The following is a 16,289-nucleotide window of genomic DNA, read 5'->3' on the forward strand; positions in this document are numbered from 1 at the left end:
TCAGTGCTTTCCTTGTGGCCAATTTTGTTTACTTCAAGATACACTGTGAGGTAAAACACTCTTTAATACATTTTCCACATGCATGTGCACTTACACAAATACCCCTGCGAGCAATTTAGCCAGTTCACCAAAAATACATTTTTAGGCTGTGGGAGGAAACTGGAGCACCTAGAGGAAACTTCACAGACTTATGGGGCAAAACATGCAAAATGTAGACCAACTGAACTTGGTTTAAACCTATACCTGAACAGCCCTGATACTGTAAGGCAGCAGCACTACCCACTGCACCACCATGCTGCTTCACCTTCCTTGCTTCATGCTAATAAAACATAAAATAAGCGATTCTTCTTTCCACATGCTGTTTGTTTCCAGTGTATAAAAATACCGAGGTCCTGCCTTGTATGAGCTGTTGAGAACAGAAATAAAAGTTATGTTGCAATTTTTACCTTTTTCTGATGTTTTACTGACTCACTGGAAGCACTTTCTTGGTCCATGTCAGAAAGACTATCCCAGAATCCCTGGGCACAGGGTAATTCAGGGTGAGTACCTTGCTCTTGGGTACTAGAGCAGAAGGTGGAATTGAAATCTAAAGCCTCTCTATCAAACGTCAGCACTTTTAAGCATTACACTGCCTACTTCCTGATTGCTGTTGTATTTTGAGGAATAAGCGTAAATGAAAAATTACATTAACAAACTAGGTTTACTTGAGACTTTCATGTCTGCAGCTATGTCTCTTTCTCTTAATGTAATGCATAAATTGTACTTTTGCAGAGATGTATGTTCCTTTGGACAAAAGAGTCTGCTAAATGAATAAACGTAAATGTAAATTGAGAAATTACAGCTGCGCAAAACATCGGATGCAAACACAAAGCCGTAAATACTCAATGGAGACCTTACAGTGCAGACCTTACAATCTCCAGCATCCATCTAGAACTCTTAAGTCTGTTCTACTGTTTGGAAGGATGGGGTAAAATAGAGCCAATTATTACCCACAGGTTGCTCATCCTCACTCTGTCCCTCTCCTGCAGCCTAGGTGGGCCACACCCTATATGCCAAGTTACTTTTATTACAAATGTATGTTTACTTTTAGCTGCTTTGACCTTGTTGCAGATTCTCAGTATTAGTTTAATAAGTAATAGTACTACTAGTTTTATGGGTAAATGTACCAACATGCAAATTCTGATTAACCTGTTAAGCTGTCAGGCCATCAGGATCAAATTGATAAGATGCCAAAGGTGATTATTATTAATGCTTTAATAGTAATTTTGTTTTGTTTTTGTAGTGTTTTATCTTTCATCAGAAACCATATACATAACCATAAAAAGAGACCTGTGTTACACTGGATCAACAGTCAGAAACCACAACCTTGACACATATTCATTGAACTTCTGGCACATGGATTTTATGTAGACTGGGTCTGTTCACTAAAACAGATATTATTTGCTGTTACACATTTCAAAGTTTTTTTTTAAATTTTTTTTTCATGCTGTTATGTTTGGCACACAGTGGATTCAGGCCCCATCTTCTGATTATGTGAAATAAAATTCTTCCAAAGTACAGAGACAATACAGAATTAGTGATGGCGTAACACCCCTCTGGAGGAATGTTGATCAGAATGACCTCCACGCATCCGGGCTTCATCAAGCCGACTTTTAAAAGAAGCTTAGGTGCACATCACATCCCTGCAGATGGATGAATTAGTACAGATGACTATTTTATTTTTGTGTCAGAAGATCTGAAGACTATGACTGGGAAGTTTGTTTTATAAGGTGGTGTGTAACTGTCTTGTTTAGGAAGACAACTGCACACATTTGTGGAGTAGTTGTGCTCCGCCCACTACCTGATATTTTCCCAATTATGGAAAAATACCTGCAGAAACTCTAAGAACAATTTTAAAAAAGTGAAGCAGAAGGGGTTGTTCATAAGATCTGTGACATCTGACATGAAATGAGGATATTGTGGTGAACAAGAGTTATAAGAAGTTACAACAAATTGCAGCTGAGCTAAAATCCCGTCTTAATTCAGCTTTAATCTTTGAGAAATTTCACAAGACGGAACAGTGTGAGCATTCAAGATGGACAGAGACAGTGTCATTACCCTCAGTGATGTCTGTCCACATCCTTGTACAGTATTCCTGCAATGGACATTTTGGTGATTTGAGGTAGATGGTAGATGAAGGTAGTTAAGAGGCTTAACATTGCGTAATCATGATCTAAACTTCAATAGAACTCGAAAGTCACAGTAAAAAAACATTTATTTCTAAGGGTAAATGTTGCTGTCAGAGAAGCTCAGCTGACGAAGCCAGACAAGGTGAGTAAGAAAGAGGAATGGAAAATATACATTTATAGATAAAAACCATATATCTGCATTCATCAAAATATTTTCTGTAATATTTCAGTAAAACAGAGATATCAATGAAGAAAATGTATGACTCCATACCGAATAATCATTATTTAATTGATATTATTTTTGTAACATGTTCAGGAGTACATTAAATGTAAAGCTTTAGAAAAATACAGATAAATGATATATATCTTTTATATCAGTGGGTAGTCAGTTAAGTCACTCATTATATATATAATGTGTATAAAATTTGGTCAGTTTTGATATATAGAAATAAAAGTAAAATAAATATATAAAATAAAGTATATAATAAATAAGTAAAACGGCATGGTGCTTAAAATTCCGGTGAAACTTTTGAAAGCTTGGCTTAACCAGAGACATATATTTGACTCTGTGTGTGTGTGTGTGTGTGTGTGTGTGTGTGTGTGTGTGTGTGTGCCCAGAAATAAGAACAATGTTATATACTGCTTGTGTATTTATTGATATATACAGTATATTTCTAGTTTAGGCCTATATAAAATATACGGAGTCGGTCTTTATGTTCTGCACAGGAGCTCAAGGACGTGGAGTTGTAGGAGTTGGAGTGCAAAACATAAACAAACAAAAGCGAAAGTAAAACCATTTATTTTTCATACTCCACGGACTACGTTGTTTTTATTAATGAAGAATGTGGTGTATTTAACTTTTGCTAAATGATGTATTGATCTATATAAATATATTTTTCTGCACTATTATGTAATTCATGGTGGCGCAGTGGGTTGGCGTCCCGTCCTGGGTGTGTCCCTGTCCCCTCCCCCTCCAGCCTTGAGTCCTGTGTTGCTGGGTTAGGCTCCCACGATCCTGTATGAGACAAGCTGTTTCAGATGACATGATGTGTAGTAAAAGAGAGGCACAGTGAATTTTCACAAAGCTGAAATGTCAATCACGAATCTATTGAGTAGAACTTGAATACGGAGGTGTGACGAAATACCGGACTGGATCACTGGACCTGGCTCACAAAAAGCAGCAATAGACAGGACAGCAACAGGAATTTGGAACTGGAGCATAAACACCTATGGAACAAGACTTTGGACATAAGTCAGTAACTAAAGTCCACATGGAAATCTAGACCGCTTATTAAGAATATGCGATCAGTTGCTTCTGTGGGTCATTTTATATGTGACTGATGACCATATTGTGAACAGATGTTCAGGTTTGTGTGGCGCCTCCTTTGGTCACTAGCGGTATTGCCCCTGTGGGTCGTGACATATTGAACCAAAGACGAAAATTCATCGTGGTGTCGCAGTTTAAGATGAAAACAACCACGTGTACAGAATAAACCAAATTTATTGTATTAATGCAAAATAAATTGAATTGAATGTTGATTTGAACATAAAAGAAATTTTAGTGATGTGAAGTGTTATTTCCTCGACGTGAAAGTGAAACCTGTCTTTTAATGTTTTTATTAACAGTTACTAGTTACTAAATAATAGTTCCGTTGTGTACCTACTTATTTTTAATTCCTCACATAGGACCAGAAATAATGTACTGCTTGTGTATGTACTGATATACACAGTATATTTATATAGTATATATAAAATACACGGAGTGGGTCTTTTATTTTCTGCAGAGGATCCCAAGCAGGTGGAGCTGTAGAAGTTCAAAAGGAGTTCAAGTAGAAAAGATAAAGAAAGCGAAAGTAAAACGCTTTTTATGTACGCCACGGATTCCGATATTTATGCTAAAAGGTGTATTGATGTATAAGTAAATGTATTTTCTGCACAAGAATGTAATCTCGATATTTTTCAGTTTAACAAAGACTTTGCGACACGTGGTTGAACCAATTCCGAATAGACGAAAATCCACGCGTCGCAGTTTCAGGTGAGAACAGACACGTATACAGAATAAACCAAACTCATTATATTATTAATGTTGATTTGAACATAGAGATTTTGCTGATATGACGTGTTATTTCCTCGTTGTGAAACTTGTATGTTTTACTGATCAGAGCACCGTTGCGTTGTGTATTATTTTAAATTCCTCATTTGTTCCGCACACGATAACGATTAAGTTACACCTGCTGCTGTTGGTTTCAGCTTCCACGCTTCTGTCATCAAATACAAGTGGAAATTAATTTAGTCCTAAATGTGAAAGAATCGATCACACAAATGCAGATCCACCTAGCCCTCCCTGCCCTGGTCCTCCACAAGTTAAAGGGTATTTATCACATAGCTGAATTCTTAAGAGGAATGTTTTTTTTTCATGTATTTTTTTTTTTACTGCTTTTTTTCATATTTGTTTTGACTGTATCACATTAGTATTTTGTTTTAGCTTATGGTACTCAATCCAAACTTCTGATATTCATGCTGTAGTACAGGACTTCTTTTAGTTGTGATGTTAATTTTGCACAGCTGGTACCGCAACTGCATGTTCGAAAAATCGAATAAATGTAATATACAATTAAAAAAGAAAAACAAGGAAAAGGTCCATGGGGAGTTCACTGATGTACTCCACTACAGTTGAAGTTGATCACAAGATCACAACATGAGGGATCATCTTGTTAGGTTTGATAAGAATTACAGGATTCAGTTTTGTATGATCAGTCAGAGTCAAAGGAATGTATCAAAAACCCAAAGAGCAAGATTGGAACATCAGTTATTTGCACTGAAAACAGAACTGTCTCATTCTTACTCTCTGCTCAGGTTTTCTTTTTTTTTTTTTTTTTTTTTGAATGAGTGGAGACACTGGGGCATCCCATGCTGCAGGATGTAACTGTTATAAAGAGTTACATGGAGTGTCTGCATGGTGCTCAGTTTCACTTGTGGGTTATTGTAATGCTTTTTTAAACATGTTATTATTTACAGTAATAGGCAACCAGGTTTTGTATGAACATGTTTTATTGATTTGTGTTCCCTGCTTTCCATGAAGACCCTGGACTCACCTGATCAGTTCCTGTCCCAAGTCCTGAGATGGCAGATCCTCCATCAGAAGTGAGTCCCTCTGGGGACTGTAAGGAGGGTGATGGTGACTCAGAAATGAGTTTGAAAAGGTAATAAGGGAGCTGTGAAGGAATTTTAAAATGTCTAATTTTGACATACAATGGCTCCTCAGAAATTGAGTCAGGAAGTTTGTTAGTAACAAGTTTTGTAAATTTCAAACAATTTTACTACCAATTCAGAATTATAAAAAGGTTAATAATGCAGATGCTCCTCAATTTATTTATTGATATAGTTATGTAAAACTTTCTGAGAATAAGCAAAAAAAAACATTGTTAGATTTTATTTTACTTTAATATACTATGTTGACTTTGAGCTGAATCAAAACTAAAATTAATTTGAAATGACTCAGAATAAACGTTATCTCTGTAAATTGATTACAGTGTTGATTGATGACTATTCATTACATAAGTATACACAATATCTTCCTTCTGATCAAAAACACTCTCTGAGTTTAATTGCCAACTGCCACTCTACCCAATTTCAATTTAAATTCACTTTGTTACCTATATACATGACATACATACATACATACATCTACACACATAGCATGCATAAAACAACATATTACCTACAAAACATAACATGAACTATGTTTCCAATACGGGAATGAGGTTTAACGGATGGTCTATCTGTTGTGCTGTGAGTTTAAGTTGTCTTAAAAGGATGTCTGTTTAAATTTCTATTTCCATCTGAGTTACTGCAGGAAGTGAATTAACTGGAGGGGCTTTTCTCCTTTTTGCTGACAGCATGCAACAGAAGAGATCAGCGTCACCTGTACCCAGCTGGACATCCTTGAAGAGTCACTGGTCAATAGATGAACCACTTAGGTTTAAGGATGGTCAGTTTCTTACAGAGCAAAGGTAAATGTTCTTTCAGATCAAATCTCTGTGAGACAAAAGATGTGTGTGAAGAGACTTGGTAGATTTAACTGAAATGGAGCCATATATGCTAGTTACTTCCCCTTTTGACCTCATGTATCCTATCATGCCTCTTGAACATATTTACATTTATTCATTTAGCAGATGCTTTTCTCCAAAGCAACGTACATCTCTTTGTGTGAGCATTTGTTTCCATGTTATGTTATATCTGCAGTAAGGAGAGTATATATTTCTATAAAGTAGAAAATTAAAGTTAATCTCAAGGTTTTTTCTGTTCAGTGTTCAACAGGAGAGATCAGCGTCACCTGTACCCAGATGGACATCCATGAAGAGTCACTGGTCAATAGATGAACCAGTTGGGTTTAAGGATGGTCACTTTCCTACAGGACGAAGGTAAATGTTCTTTCAAATCAAATCTCTGTGGGACAAAAGATGCGTGTGAAGACACCAGTAACAATAGTTGGTAGATTTAACTCAAATAGAGACATACTTGCTAATTAATGCCCCCTTTTATCTTCACCTCTCAAAAGTCCTGAACATATGTAATGTGATAGCTTATTTACATATTTTATCTGCAGAAAGTTTAAAGTTTATTTCAAATTAGTAGGGGAATTATAATACAATTTGGTGGACTTTTCTGTTCGCAGTGTCCAGCAGGAGAGAGCAGTAGTGCCCAGCTGTGCATCCATGAGCAGTGACATGTCAATGCCTTGTCGTGAAGGTGAGTCAGAAAGTACCTGTAATCTTCAAATGTGCAATAAGATAGTGGGAATTTGTAAGAAGGTTAACATTTATTAAGGGTAAATATCTTACCTAATGGTACTACAGTTGAAGGTGGGACTCAAACCTGTAAATGTTAGGTCCAAAGGCAGCAGCTGTAACCACTACACTAGAGGCTGCATTTTTGTTCTGTGTTACAATCTTTTTCTGTGGTATATTTCCTCTGTCATGCTTGCTCATGGTCTGGGTGCTTTAAGTCATTTAGTGGTCCAAAAGGATCAGTGCAACATACTGAGGATACAGTCTTCTCCCCATTTTGAACCAATAATAATAATGATGGATTTGAGGTCATGTCACAGGGATTTCCAGAAATACAATCATCTCTTGCAGTGAAAGGTGATAGATATTTCCTAAAGCCTGAACCAGTGAATTTACATTTACATTTATTCATTTAGCAGACGCTTTTCTCCAAAGTGACGTACACCTCAGCAAAAGTACAATTTATGCATTACATTGAAAGAAGGAGACATAGCTGCAGACATGAAAGTCTCAAGCAAACCTAGTTTGTTCCCTACCACTTGCTACACCAAGGTTCATTGTTCAAGTAAGTGCATAATTTACATACACGCATACGCACACACATTGGCTGAAGCCACTTGTCCCAAGCAGGGTTGTGGTGAACTGGAGCCAAACCCAGCAGCACAGGGCATAAGGCACCCCAAGCAAGGTTTGAACCCCAGCCCCACCAGAGAGCAGGCACAGACCAAACCTGCTGTGCTACTGCACTACCCCAACCACCCTCTCGATTTAAGTGATGGAAATTGTATTGTCCACTGTTATAGTTATACAGATACTATGCAACTACAATTTTAATTTTCAGTTCCATTTTACCTTGAATCAAAACCCAACACAGCAGCTCATTCGATACGCCAGTCAGCTTATATGGCCATTCATCTTGGATGATCTCATAATGAAATTAAGCACAGTTAAAATTGTAGATCATACAGTATTTTCAGTTGATTTGTAGAAGAGATTAGTGTCTGAGCACTGATGGATGTCATTGACAGAGTAGTAAAAGCACAAATAAACTTGTTGCTATTTGGAAAGATTTTATCAAGGCAGTCATCAGCCCCTCAGAGGCATGGAAGATCTCATACATTATCTACCTTGTCTTTTGGTTTTGGTACAAACTCTATGACCTCTGAATCACCAATGGAGGTCCCATGACACTAATTTGTGTGTTAATAAATCTGTCATCAGGTAAGCAAATGATGGCAGTGCGAACAATGCTTTTAGGTGTCATCATGAAAACAGCTGTTCATTGTCATGATTTTTCCATATAACACTTCAATCTGTAGTCTATAGTTGTACCAAGTCATTTTAGTTTTAGATTTTAAATTTCACTCTGATCCCCCTACTGAAAAAGTACATTTTCTGGTACTGTTGAAGTTAGCTAGCATATGTGCCATGGATACATAAAGGCAAAAATATCACAACCACAATCTGAATAAACGTCAGAAAGAAAAACCCCATGCTCTGGGGCAGCCTATGGCAGGAGTCGAGATTTCCTCAATGGACAGCTCCCAGAAACCCGCTCCTGCCCAAATTCAATAATGATAGCCTGCTGCCAATGCTTAAGAGGCCATCAGTAGGGCTATAAAGGCAGCTTGTCTTGGAGTACTGTGTTTTGGAGAGGACTGTTTTTGAGAATGTGTTCTAGGTTGTGTGCTTCTTTGTGGAATTTGCCAAAACCCAGGTTTGAGTTACTTTGTGACTTGTTTTTGTAAAATTAAATCTTTCTTTGGGGAAAACTGGCTGTCCTTTGCTTAATCCTGCCCTGCTGTTGCCTTCATCCCCCAACCAACCACAGTGTATATGAAGGATAGGAATAATTACATGGTTGGGGGTTGATGAGAACAAAGTCTGACTGACATTGTGCAGATTCTGATGTCCAGAACTTTTTACAGAATTCTTATATTCTGGTCTAACATTGGTTTTAAGATCATAATGGATCACTTCAGTTATATTTTAGGCAAATGCTGAAAATTTAAAAAATCTGCAAGATCTACAGTATAAATTTAATAAAGTATCTGGTCAAAATTTTAGTTACATACTTAAGAATATATTCTCATTCATGAGAAAAAGTAAATATTTAGCTGAATACCAATGCTGGCAATATGACATATAGTATATGCAATGCATTTAACTTTCTTTGAGGCCTACATTTTAAGTGAAACATTATCAAAATATTTTAAACATTGTTCTCTTGTTTGTTTTGTCAGAGACACTCCTGATGACAAGTCAGCAGAAGCTCAAATCCCACCTGAAGAAGTTTCAGTGTGTATTTGAAGGAATAGCTCAGCGCAGAAGCCCAACCCTGCTAAAGGATATTTACATAGAGCTCTACATAACTGAAGGTAGTACTGGTGGGATCAGTGATGAACATGAAGTGAGACACATTGAGAGAGCAGTCAGGAAACCAGCTACACAAGAAACTAAAATCAAATACAGTGAAATGTTTACACCCTTACATGTAAAAGTAACACATCTAAGAACTGTGCTGACACAGGGGATCGCAGGTATTGGGAAAACAGTGACTGTGCAGAAATTTATTCTAGACTGGGCAGAAGGAAAAGAAAATCAAGACATTAATTTCATATTTCCTCTTCCTTTTCGGGACCTGAATTTGTTAAAGGATAAAGAATTCAGTTTAAAACAGCTGGTTCATTACTTTTTCCCAGAACTCAAAGAGTTTGGAATCACTCTGCTTTTGAATTCCAAAGTCTTGTTGGTCTTTGATGGTCTGGATGAGTGTCGCCTTCCTCTAGATTTTAAGAACAATGAGATCTGTTCTGATGCGACAAAGACAACTTCACTGGATGTGTTGTTGACCAACCTCATGAAGGGGAACCTGTTTCCTTCTTCTCTCATCTGGATCACTTCCCGTCCAGCAGCCACCATTCAGATCCCTCCCGAGTGTGTTGATCGGGTGACAGAAATACAAGGGTTCAATGATCTTCAGAAGGAGGAGTACTTCAAGAAGAGATTCAGTGATGAGAATCTGGCCAAGAGGATCATCACACATGTGAAGTCATCAAGGAGCCTGTACATCATGTGTCACATTCCAGTCTTTTGTTGGATTTCAGCCTCTGTTCTTGAGAGGCTCTTTGTTGAGGAACACAATGGAGAAATTCCCAAGACTCTCACTGAGATGTACACACACTTCCTGATCTTTCAGACCAGTTTGAAGAATGAGAAGTATCTGAAAAAGCATGCAGCAGAGCCTCTGAAATCTTTAGAACTGGATAAAGAATTTGTTGTGAAACTGGGGAAGTTGGCTTTCAACAACCTTGAAAAAGGCAGTCTCATATTTTATGAGGAAGACCTGAAGGAGATTGGGATGGATGTCAATGAAGCTTCAGTTTATTCTGGAATTTGTACAGAAGTGTTTAGACAGGAGATTGGGTTGTATGAGGGGAAGGTTTACTGCTTTGTACATCTCAGTGTTCAGGAATATCTTGCCGCTTTGCATCAGTTTCTGTCAAATACTGACCCCGACCTGCTGAGGAAAACAGTGGATCAGGCCTTAAAAAGCAAGACTGGACACTTGGACCTCTACCTCCGCTTCCTTCTTGGCCTTTCAATGGAATACAGTCAAAAGCTTTTGAAAAGGCTAAAGCCACAAGGAACAGGGTCGTTTTTTAGGAGAGATGTTGTACATTATATACATCAGAAGATCAGTGACAATCCATCTGCAGAGAAGACCATTTGTCTTCTCCACTGTCTGAATGAACTGAATGACAAATCTCTGCTGAAACAAGTTCAAAAGTACCAGAAAAGACATCTTTCAGAAAAGGACATCAGTCCTGCGCAGTGGTCAGCTCTGGCCTTTGTGGTGATGATGTCCACAGAGGAAATGGATGAGTTGGACCTGAGAAACTGCACCTTACATGATGTTGGTCTTCAGAGGATGCTGCCAGTGTTCCAGGTCTCCAGATCTGTTCTGTAAGTCCTGTTTTATATATATGTTTACAGAAAATGCTGATAACGCTTACAGTAAAAGTACTCTCTGACTGAGCAGCATATTTCAGACAGGAACAGATACAGATGTGAACACAGACATCGGAGAACTACCGCTATGAATTGGCCTGCATCAGCCTTGTTTTCACCCAAAATTGGAAAGTTACATCCACACATTCTTCTAGCACCTCTATCTGTCCTATATATATATATATATATAGGTGTAGCAGTGACCATAAGAGGTGGAACATCGATACCTGGATACATTTCACAAGCTACATTACAAATGATACAGCTGGGAACTAATTATATGGGAACTGTGCAAAAAATCAGTGTTTTAGATCATCTGATTAATTGTACTGAAAAAGTAAAAATATCAAGGCATGTTTCCAGCAATAGAGTGAAACATAGCAGTGTTATTTTCACTTGCTAAAAGTCGTTAACTGACTGGTAGAGGAGCTGCTCAACGTGTCAACAGCAGGGGAAGAGCAGGAGGAAAGGAATAACACATCTGATTTAGATAAGTTCAATTTCAGGTGATGTATGGCCATCGAGGTAGGGACTGGTACAGTACAGTCATACATCTGGTTAGATGTATCCTGATGTAGGACTTCCAGACAGGTACATTTGATATTTTACCTGTCAAACATACATGTGTTACTTTGTTCATTTATAATGGTTATCACCATATACCATGAGTAAATGCATTGTAGCACATTTTCTGTTCTTTTCTTCAGGATTCAAGGTCATTTACATTTTTATATTTCCTTCACTGGTCATCTTCATCATCACTCCATCACCAGCTAGGTTTGTTCTGTAATCTGATGACTCATTCATCATATTTTGCATTTCAGGCTGAGCAGTTGTTTTCTCACTGAAAACAGTTGTGAAGCTTTGGCCTCTATTCTGAGTTCAGACTCGAACCTGAGAGTGTTAGACCTGAGTGACAATGACCTGCAGGACTCAGGAGTGGAACTGCTGTCTGCTGGACTGGAATACCAACACTGTAAACTGGACACACTGAGGTCAGTACCGCTGTGGAACCTATAACCCCAATTCCAAAAAAGTTGGAAGGCCTTTATCCTTTATCAAAACATTTATCTTCAGAAAAACAGTGCAGTTGATTAGGTAAAATGTGAAATACCTCATCTTGCTGTTTGAATAAATGTCAGAGTAAATTTAATATTCAGTCCTTTTTGCTTTTATATGCATTTTCAAGACTGTCCCAACTTTTTTGGAATTGGGGTTATACACTGTAAATGATCCATCATCTGGTTTGTCTACAGCCCCCTTAATTTTAGCACAAGGGTTTGAACATCTTTCACTATGTATTATTGTATGGGTATCAAGGAATATAACATCTTACTTCCTCTCTACAGACTGTCTGGCTGTTGTGTCACAGAGAGAGGCTGTTCTTCTCTGGCTTCAGCTCTGCGTTCAAACCCCTGTTCACACCTGAGAGAGCTGGATCTGAGCTACAATCACCCAGGAGACTCAGGAATGAAGCTGCTCTCTGATCTACGACAGGATCCCACCTACAAACTGGAGACACTGCAGTAAGTGCTCTGTGTGTGTGTGTGTGTGTGTGTGTGTGTGTGTGTGTGTGTGTGTGTGTGTGTGTGTGTATGTGTGTGTGTGTGTGTGTGATTACTTCTAACCGTCATACATGTCCCTGGGCTCTGAGTTTCCACACACACTCCACAGACAGACTGTGTGTGTCCCTCAGTCACTGTGTGTCCTTCTGCTTCTTCTACAGTGTGGACCATGGTGGAGAGTGCAGGATCAGACCAGGGCTCCTCAAATGTAAGTGTGTTCGAACTGAACAGTTACAAATTTAGTGCCATTTACTAATGTTCACAGTTCCTCACAGTTACTACAAAAACTAAGTGAACGTAATACACAGTTTTCTGTAGTTACTCAGCAGTTTAAGGATAAATGTGAACAGGATGCTGATGAAATTCAGTATGTTTAACCTTCAATACTGAGATTAACTGTTTTTACAGTGTTTTTAACTGTGTTTTACCTGCAGACTCCTGTCAGCTCACACTGGACCAGAACACAGCAAACACACACCTGTATCTGTCTAAGAGGAACAGGAAAGTGAGATGGAGCACTGAGAAACAGCCGTATCCTGATCATCCAGATAGATTTGTCAACAGGCCCCAAGTTCTGTGTGCAGAGAGTCTGTCTGGTCGCTCTTACTGGGAGGTTCAGTGGAATGGATATGAAGCTGTAATAGGAGTGACTTATAAAGGAATCAGGAGGAAAGGAGACGGTGTTGACTGTGGGATTGGATACAATGACAAGTCCTGGTGTCTGTACTGCACTCATGACAGTTACTCTGTCCGACACAATGACAAAGAGACTCCTGTGACTGTACCGCAATCCTCCCGCAGAGTAGGAGTGTATCTGGACTGGGTGTCCGGCACTCTGTCCTTCTACAGTGTCTTTCCTGGTGAACTGAGCTTCCTCTACAGGTTTACCTCCACATTCACTGAGCCCCTCTATCCTGTTTTTTACATTTACTGGGACTCCTCAGTGTTCCTGTGTACATTGGGAAAGGAAAACACACACGCACAAGTATTGTCAGAATCATAAAATGAAAACTTAAACTTCATATTCATGTATATATATTCATATTCTATTCTATAGATGAATCACTAAAATGCACAATATTTTCACTTCCACACATTCACAGTAGAAAAATGCATGAAATACATTCATCCATTTTCGATAGCACCATGTCATGAGCAGGGTCATGGTGGTCCAGAGTCCATCTGGGAAGCTTTGGGCTTCCATCCCAGGGCAGATACACACATGCACATACTCAGAAATTAAGAGTTGCCATTGCACCTGAACCACATGTCTTTGGACTGTGAGAGAAAGCTGGAGCACCTGGAGGAAAATAAATGGTATATAAAAATTTCTTAGAAAGTATATAATAACGATAGTGTTGTATGTCCCCACTGCACCTGAAGTGATGTAAGATAAATGGTATGGTGGCACAGCAAGTCGTGCTGCTGTCTCACAGCGCCTGAGTGGTATGAGAGAATGTGGGTTTGATCCCCACTCAGTCTGTGTGGAGTTTGCATGTTCTCCCTGTGTCTGTGTGGGTTTCCTCCGGGTGCTCTTGTTTCCTCCCACAGTCCGAAGACATCCTGCTCAGGTTCCCCATAGTGTGTGTGAGTGACACAGAGAGAGTGTTTTCATTGATGTATGGATGAGTAGCCCCTTGTAAGTAGTGTATCTAGCAGTATAAGTCACCTTGGTGAATAAGGTGTGTGGGCCAGTAACACTACATAGTATCCATTGTAAGTGTGGAGAAAAGTGTCTGCTAAGTGAATAAATGTAAATGTATAATTTCCACATTCAGAATTAACATAATTATATTGTTCAGCCTTATTTAACTGATGTTTTGTCCAAGGAAACAGAAATAATCACTTAACATTCAGTCATTCATTATTATTAACTGCTTGTCCAGTAAAGAGGCATGGTGGTCCAGAGACTACCACAGAAGTATAGTGTGTGGGGCAGAGGAGACACTAGAGAGGACACCAGTGCATTGCAGGACAATCACAGGCACACACACACACACACACACACACACACACACACACACACACACACACACACACACACACACACACACACAAACAAACAAACAAACAAACATAAATGTCTTTGCACTATGGGAAACCAGCATGAACACCGGGGAGAGCATGTAATCTCCACACAGTGTTCTGCCCCTCGGTTTTGGTTGGAGATCCCTAGCAACATAGTCTATGTTAAGTTTGTATGTGTTGCATCACATTACTTGTGCCACCTTGAATACAAACACATGGATGTGTAGTAGAACCTAGTGAGTAGAATCTCTTTCCATCCTGATTTCATACATCCTTGTAGAGGCCTTTCCTGTGAGTACGTCATTGTGTCATTTGTTTTCTGCTAAATCTTGTTAATTTTGTCGGTGCTGATATGTTTTACTTTATATTTGGGTTCATCTAATTGTGCATGGGCAGACTGGTGTCACATCCTGAATGTGTCCCCTCCCTGTCCAGCCCTGCACTGCCAGGCTAGGCTCTGGCTCACCGCGACCTTGCTCAAGACAAGCAGCTTCACTCGGTATGTGTGATTCTGCATAAAGTAAATTCAAATTTTGTTTGAATAATGTGCCATAAGGATTCGTATTTCCACTACAGAATATATTTTACATTAAGTTAATTTTACAGACTTTTTATACAAATGAGCTGTATTTTTTTTTTAACATGTTTTTTACAATTTGTGAATTTATATTGAAATGTATGTTCTTTATTTTTAGTCTTTAAGAGTGTCACACTACTTTGAATAAATGCTTTACATTAACTCTTCTCTTGGGTATTTTGGGAGAGTGTTTAACTTGCTGCATATGCAGGGACACATAGTGGGGGCAGAAAAAGACTGAATGAGATTTGAACCCATGTCTGAATATAGGGACATAGTTGCAAACTATGAGCAAGGTATTTATCCTAAATAGCTCCAGTCAAATTACCTCACTGTATAAATGGGCAAGTAATTGTAAATAGCTAAGCATTGTAAAAAAACATTGTAAAAGCATCAGCTAAATGGAAAAAATGTAAATATTAAGTATTAAACCTTCAGGGACAGCTGGTAGCACAGTGATTAGAGCTACTGTATTTGGACCCGAAGGTCACAGGTTTGACTGCCACCACCGGCTGTAGTTCCCTTGAACAAAGTGCTTACCCTAAATTGCTACAGCAAAAAAATTACCCAGCTATGCAGATGGGTAAAGTATTGTAAATACTTTAACATCGTATGTCCCTTTGGAGAACAGCATCAGCTAAGTATATGTAAATATACATCTAACACAAAATTAACTTGTAACACAAATTAAATAAAAAATCTAGCAACACAGTTATTCATTATCAGTAACTGCTTGTCCCAGTCAAGGATCACAGTGGTCTGGAGCCTATCTTGGAAGTATAGTGTATGGAGGGAGGAGACATGCTGGAAAGGACAACAATGAACTGCAGGGCAATTACACATTCACATACTATGGGTAATTTAGTGCTGCCACACGTGTCTTTGGGTTTTGAGAGGAAACTCACATGAACATAAGAACAGGCAGATTCCAAACATACTAACTTGGATTTGAACCCATGTCTGAAAATACAGCCCAGGAGAGCACTGTTGGTGAACATCTGACAGACTGTTAGTTTTTACAAGTGAAAATTGTTATAGTAAAGTTTCTCATTAAAATTAAGAATTTGTAGGCGTGTATTTTATATATTTACATTTATTCATTTAGCAGACACTTTTGTCCAAAGCGGCATACATCTCAGCAAAAGTACAA

General features: G+C 38.6%; 2 protein-coding genes and 1 long non-coding RNA gene across 3 annotated transcripts in view; 2 read left to right on the forward strand and 1 right to left on the reverse strand.

The window, feature by feature from the left end:
- LOC108922356 (tumor necrosis factor receptor superfamily member 5-like) overlaps window positions 1-16,289 on the reverse strand; it is a 533,457-nt gene that overhangs the window by 122,754 nt on the left and 394,414 nt on the right. The window lies entirely within an intron of this gene.
- LOC114909324 (uncharacterized) lies at window positions 3,959-6,577 on the forward strand. Its single transcript, XR_003797230.1, has 4 exons — window positions 3,959-4,203; window positions 5,251-5,371; window positions 6,068-6,181; window positions 6,479-6,577. It is a non-coding gene; the product is annotated as an uncharacterized LOC114909324 (long non-coding RNA).
- LOC108922336 (protein NLRC3-like) lies at window positions 6,857-13,941 on the forward strand. Its single transcript, XM_029247603.1, has 6 exons — window positions 6,857-6,920; window positions 9,202-10,924; window positions 11,794-11,964; window positions 12,319-12,495; window positions 12,696-12,742; window positions 12,969-13,941. Exons 1-6 carry the CDS (start codon window positions 6,887-6,889, stop codon window positions 13,535-13,537), a joined length of 2,721 nt encoding a protein of 906 aa, XP_029103436.1. The 5' UTR covers window positions 6,857-6,886; the 3' UTR covers window positions 13,538-13,941.

Source organism: Scleropages formosus, chromosome 2, assembly GCF_900964775.1.
Source record: "Scleropages formosus chromosome 2, fSclFor1.1, whole genome shotgun sequence".
Classification (NCBI taxonomy): Eukaryota; Metazoa; Chordata; class Actinopteri; order Osteoglossiformes; family Osteoglossidae; genus Scleropages; species Scleropages formosus.

Excerpts from the sequence above, each read along its gene's own strand:
- LOC108922336 (XM_029247603.1), top strand. The coding sequence starts at position 6,887 with ATGAGCAGTGACATGTCAATGCCTTGTCGTGAAG. Across the intron at positions 11,965-12,318 it reads TGTAAACTGGACACACTGAG|ACTGTCTGGCTGTTGTGTCA; the intron begins GTCAGTACCGCT and ends TCCTCTCTACAG. Across the intron at positions 12,496-12,695 it reads TACAAACTGGAGACACTGCA|TGTGGACCATGGTGGAGAGT; the intron begins GTAAGTGCTCTG and ends CTTCTTCTACAG.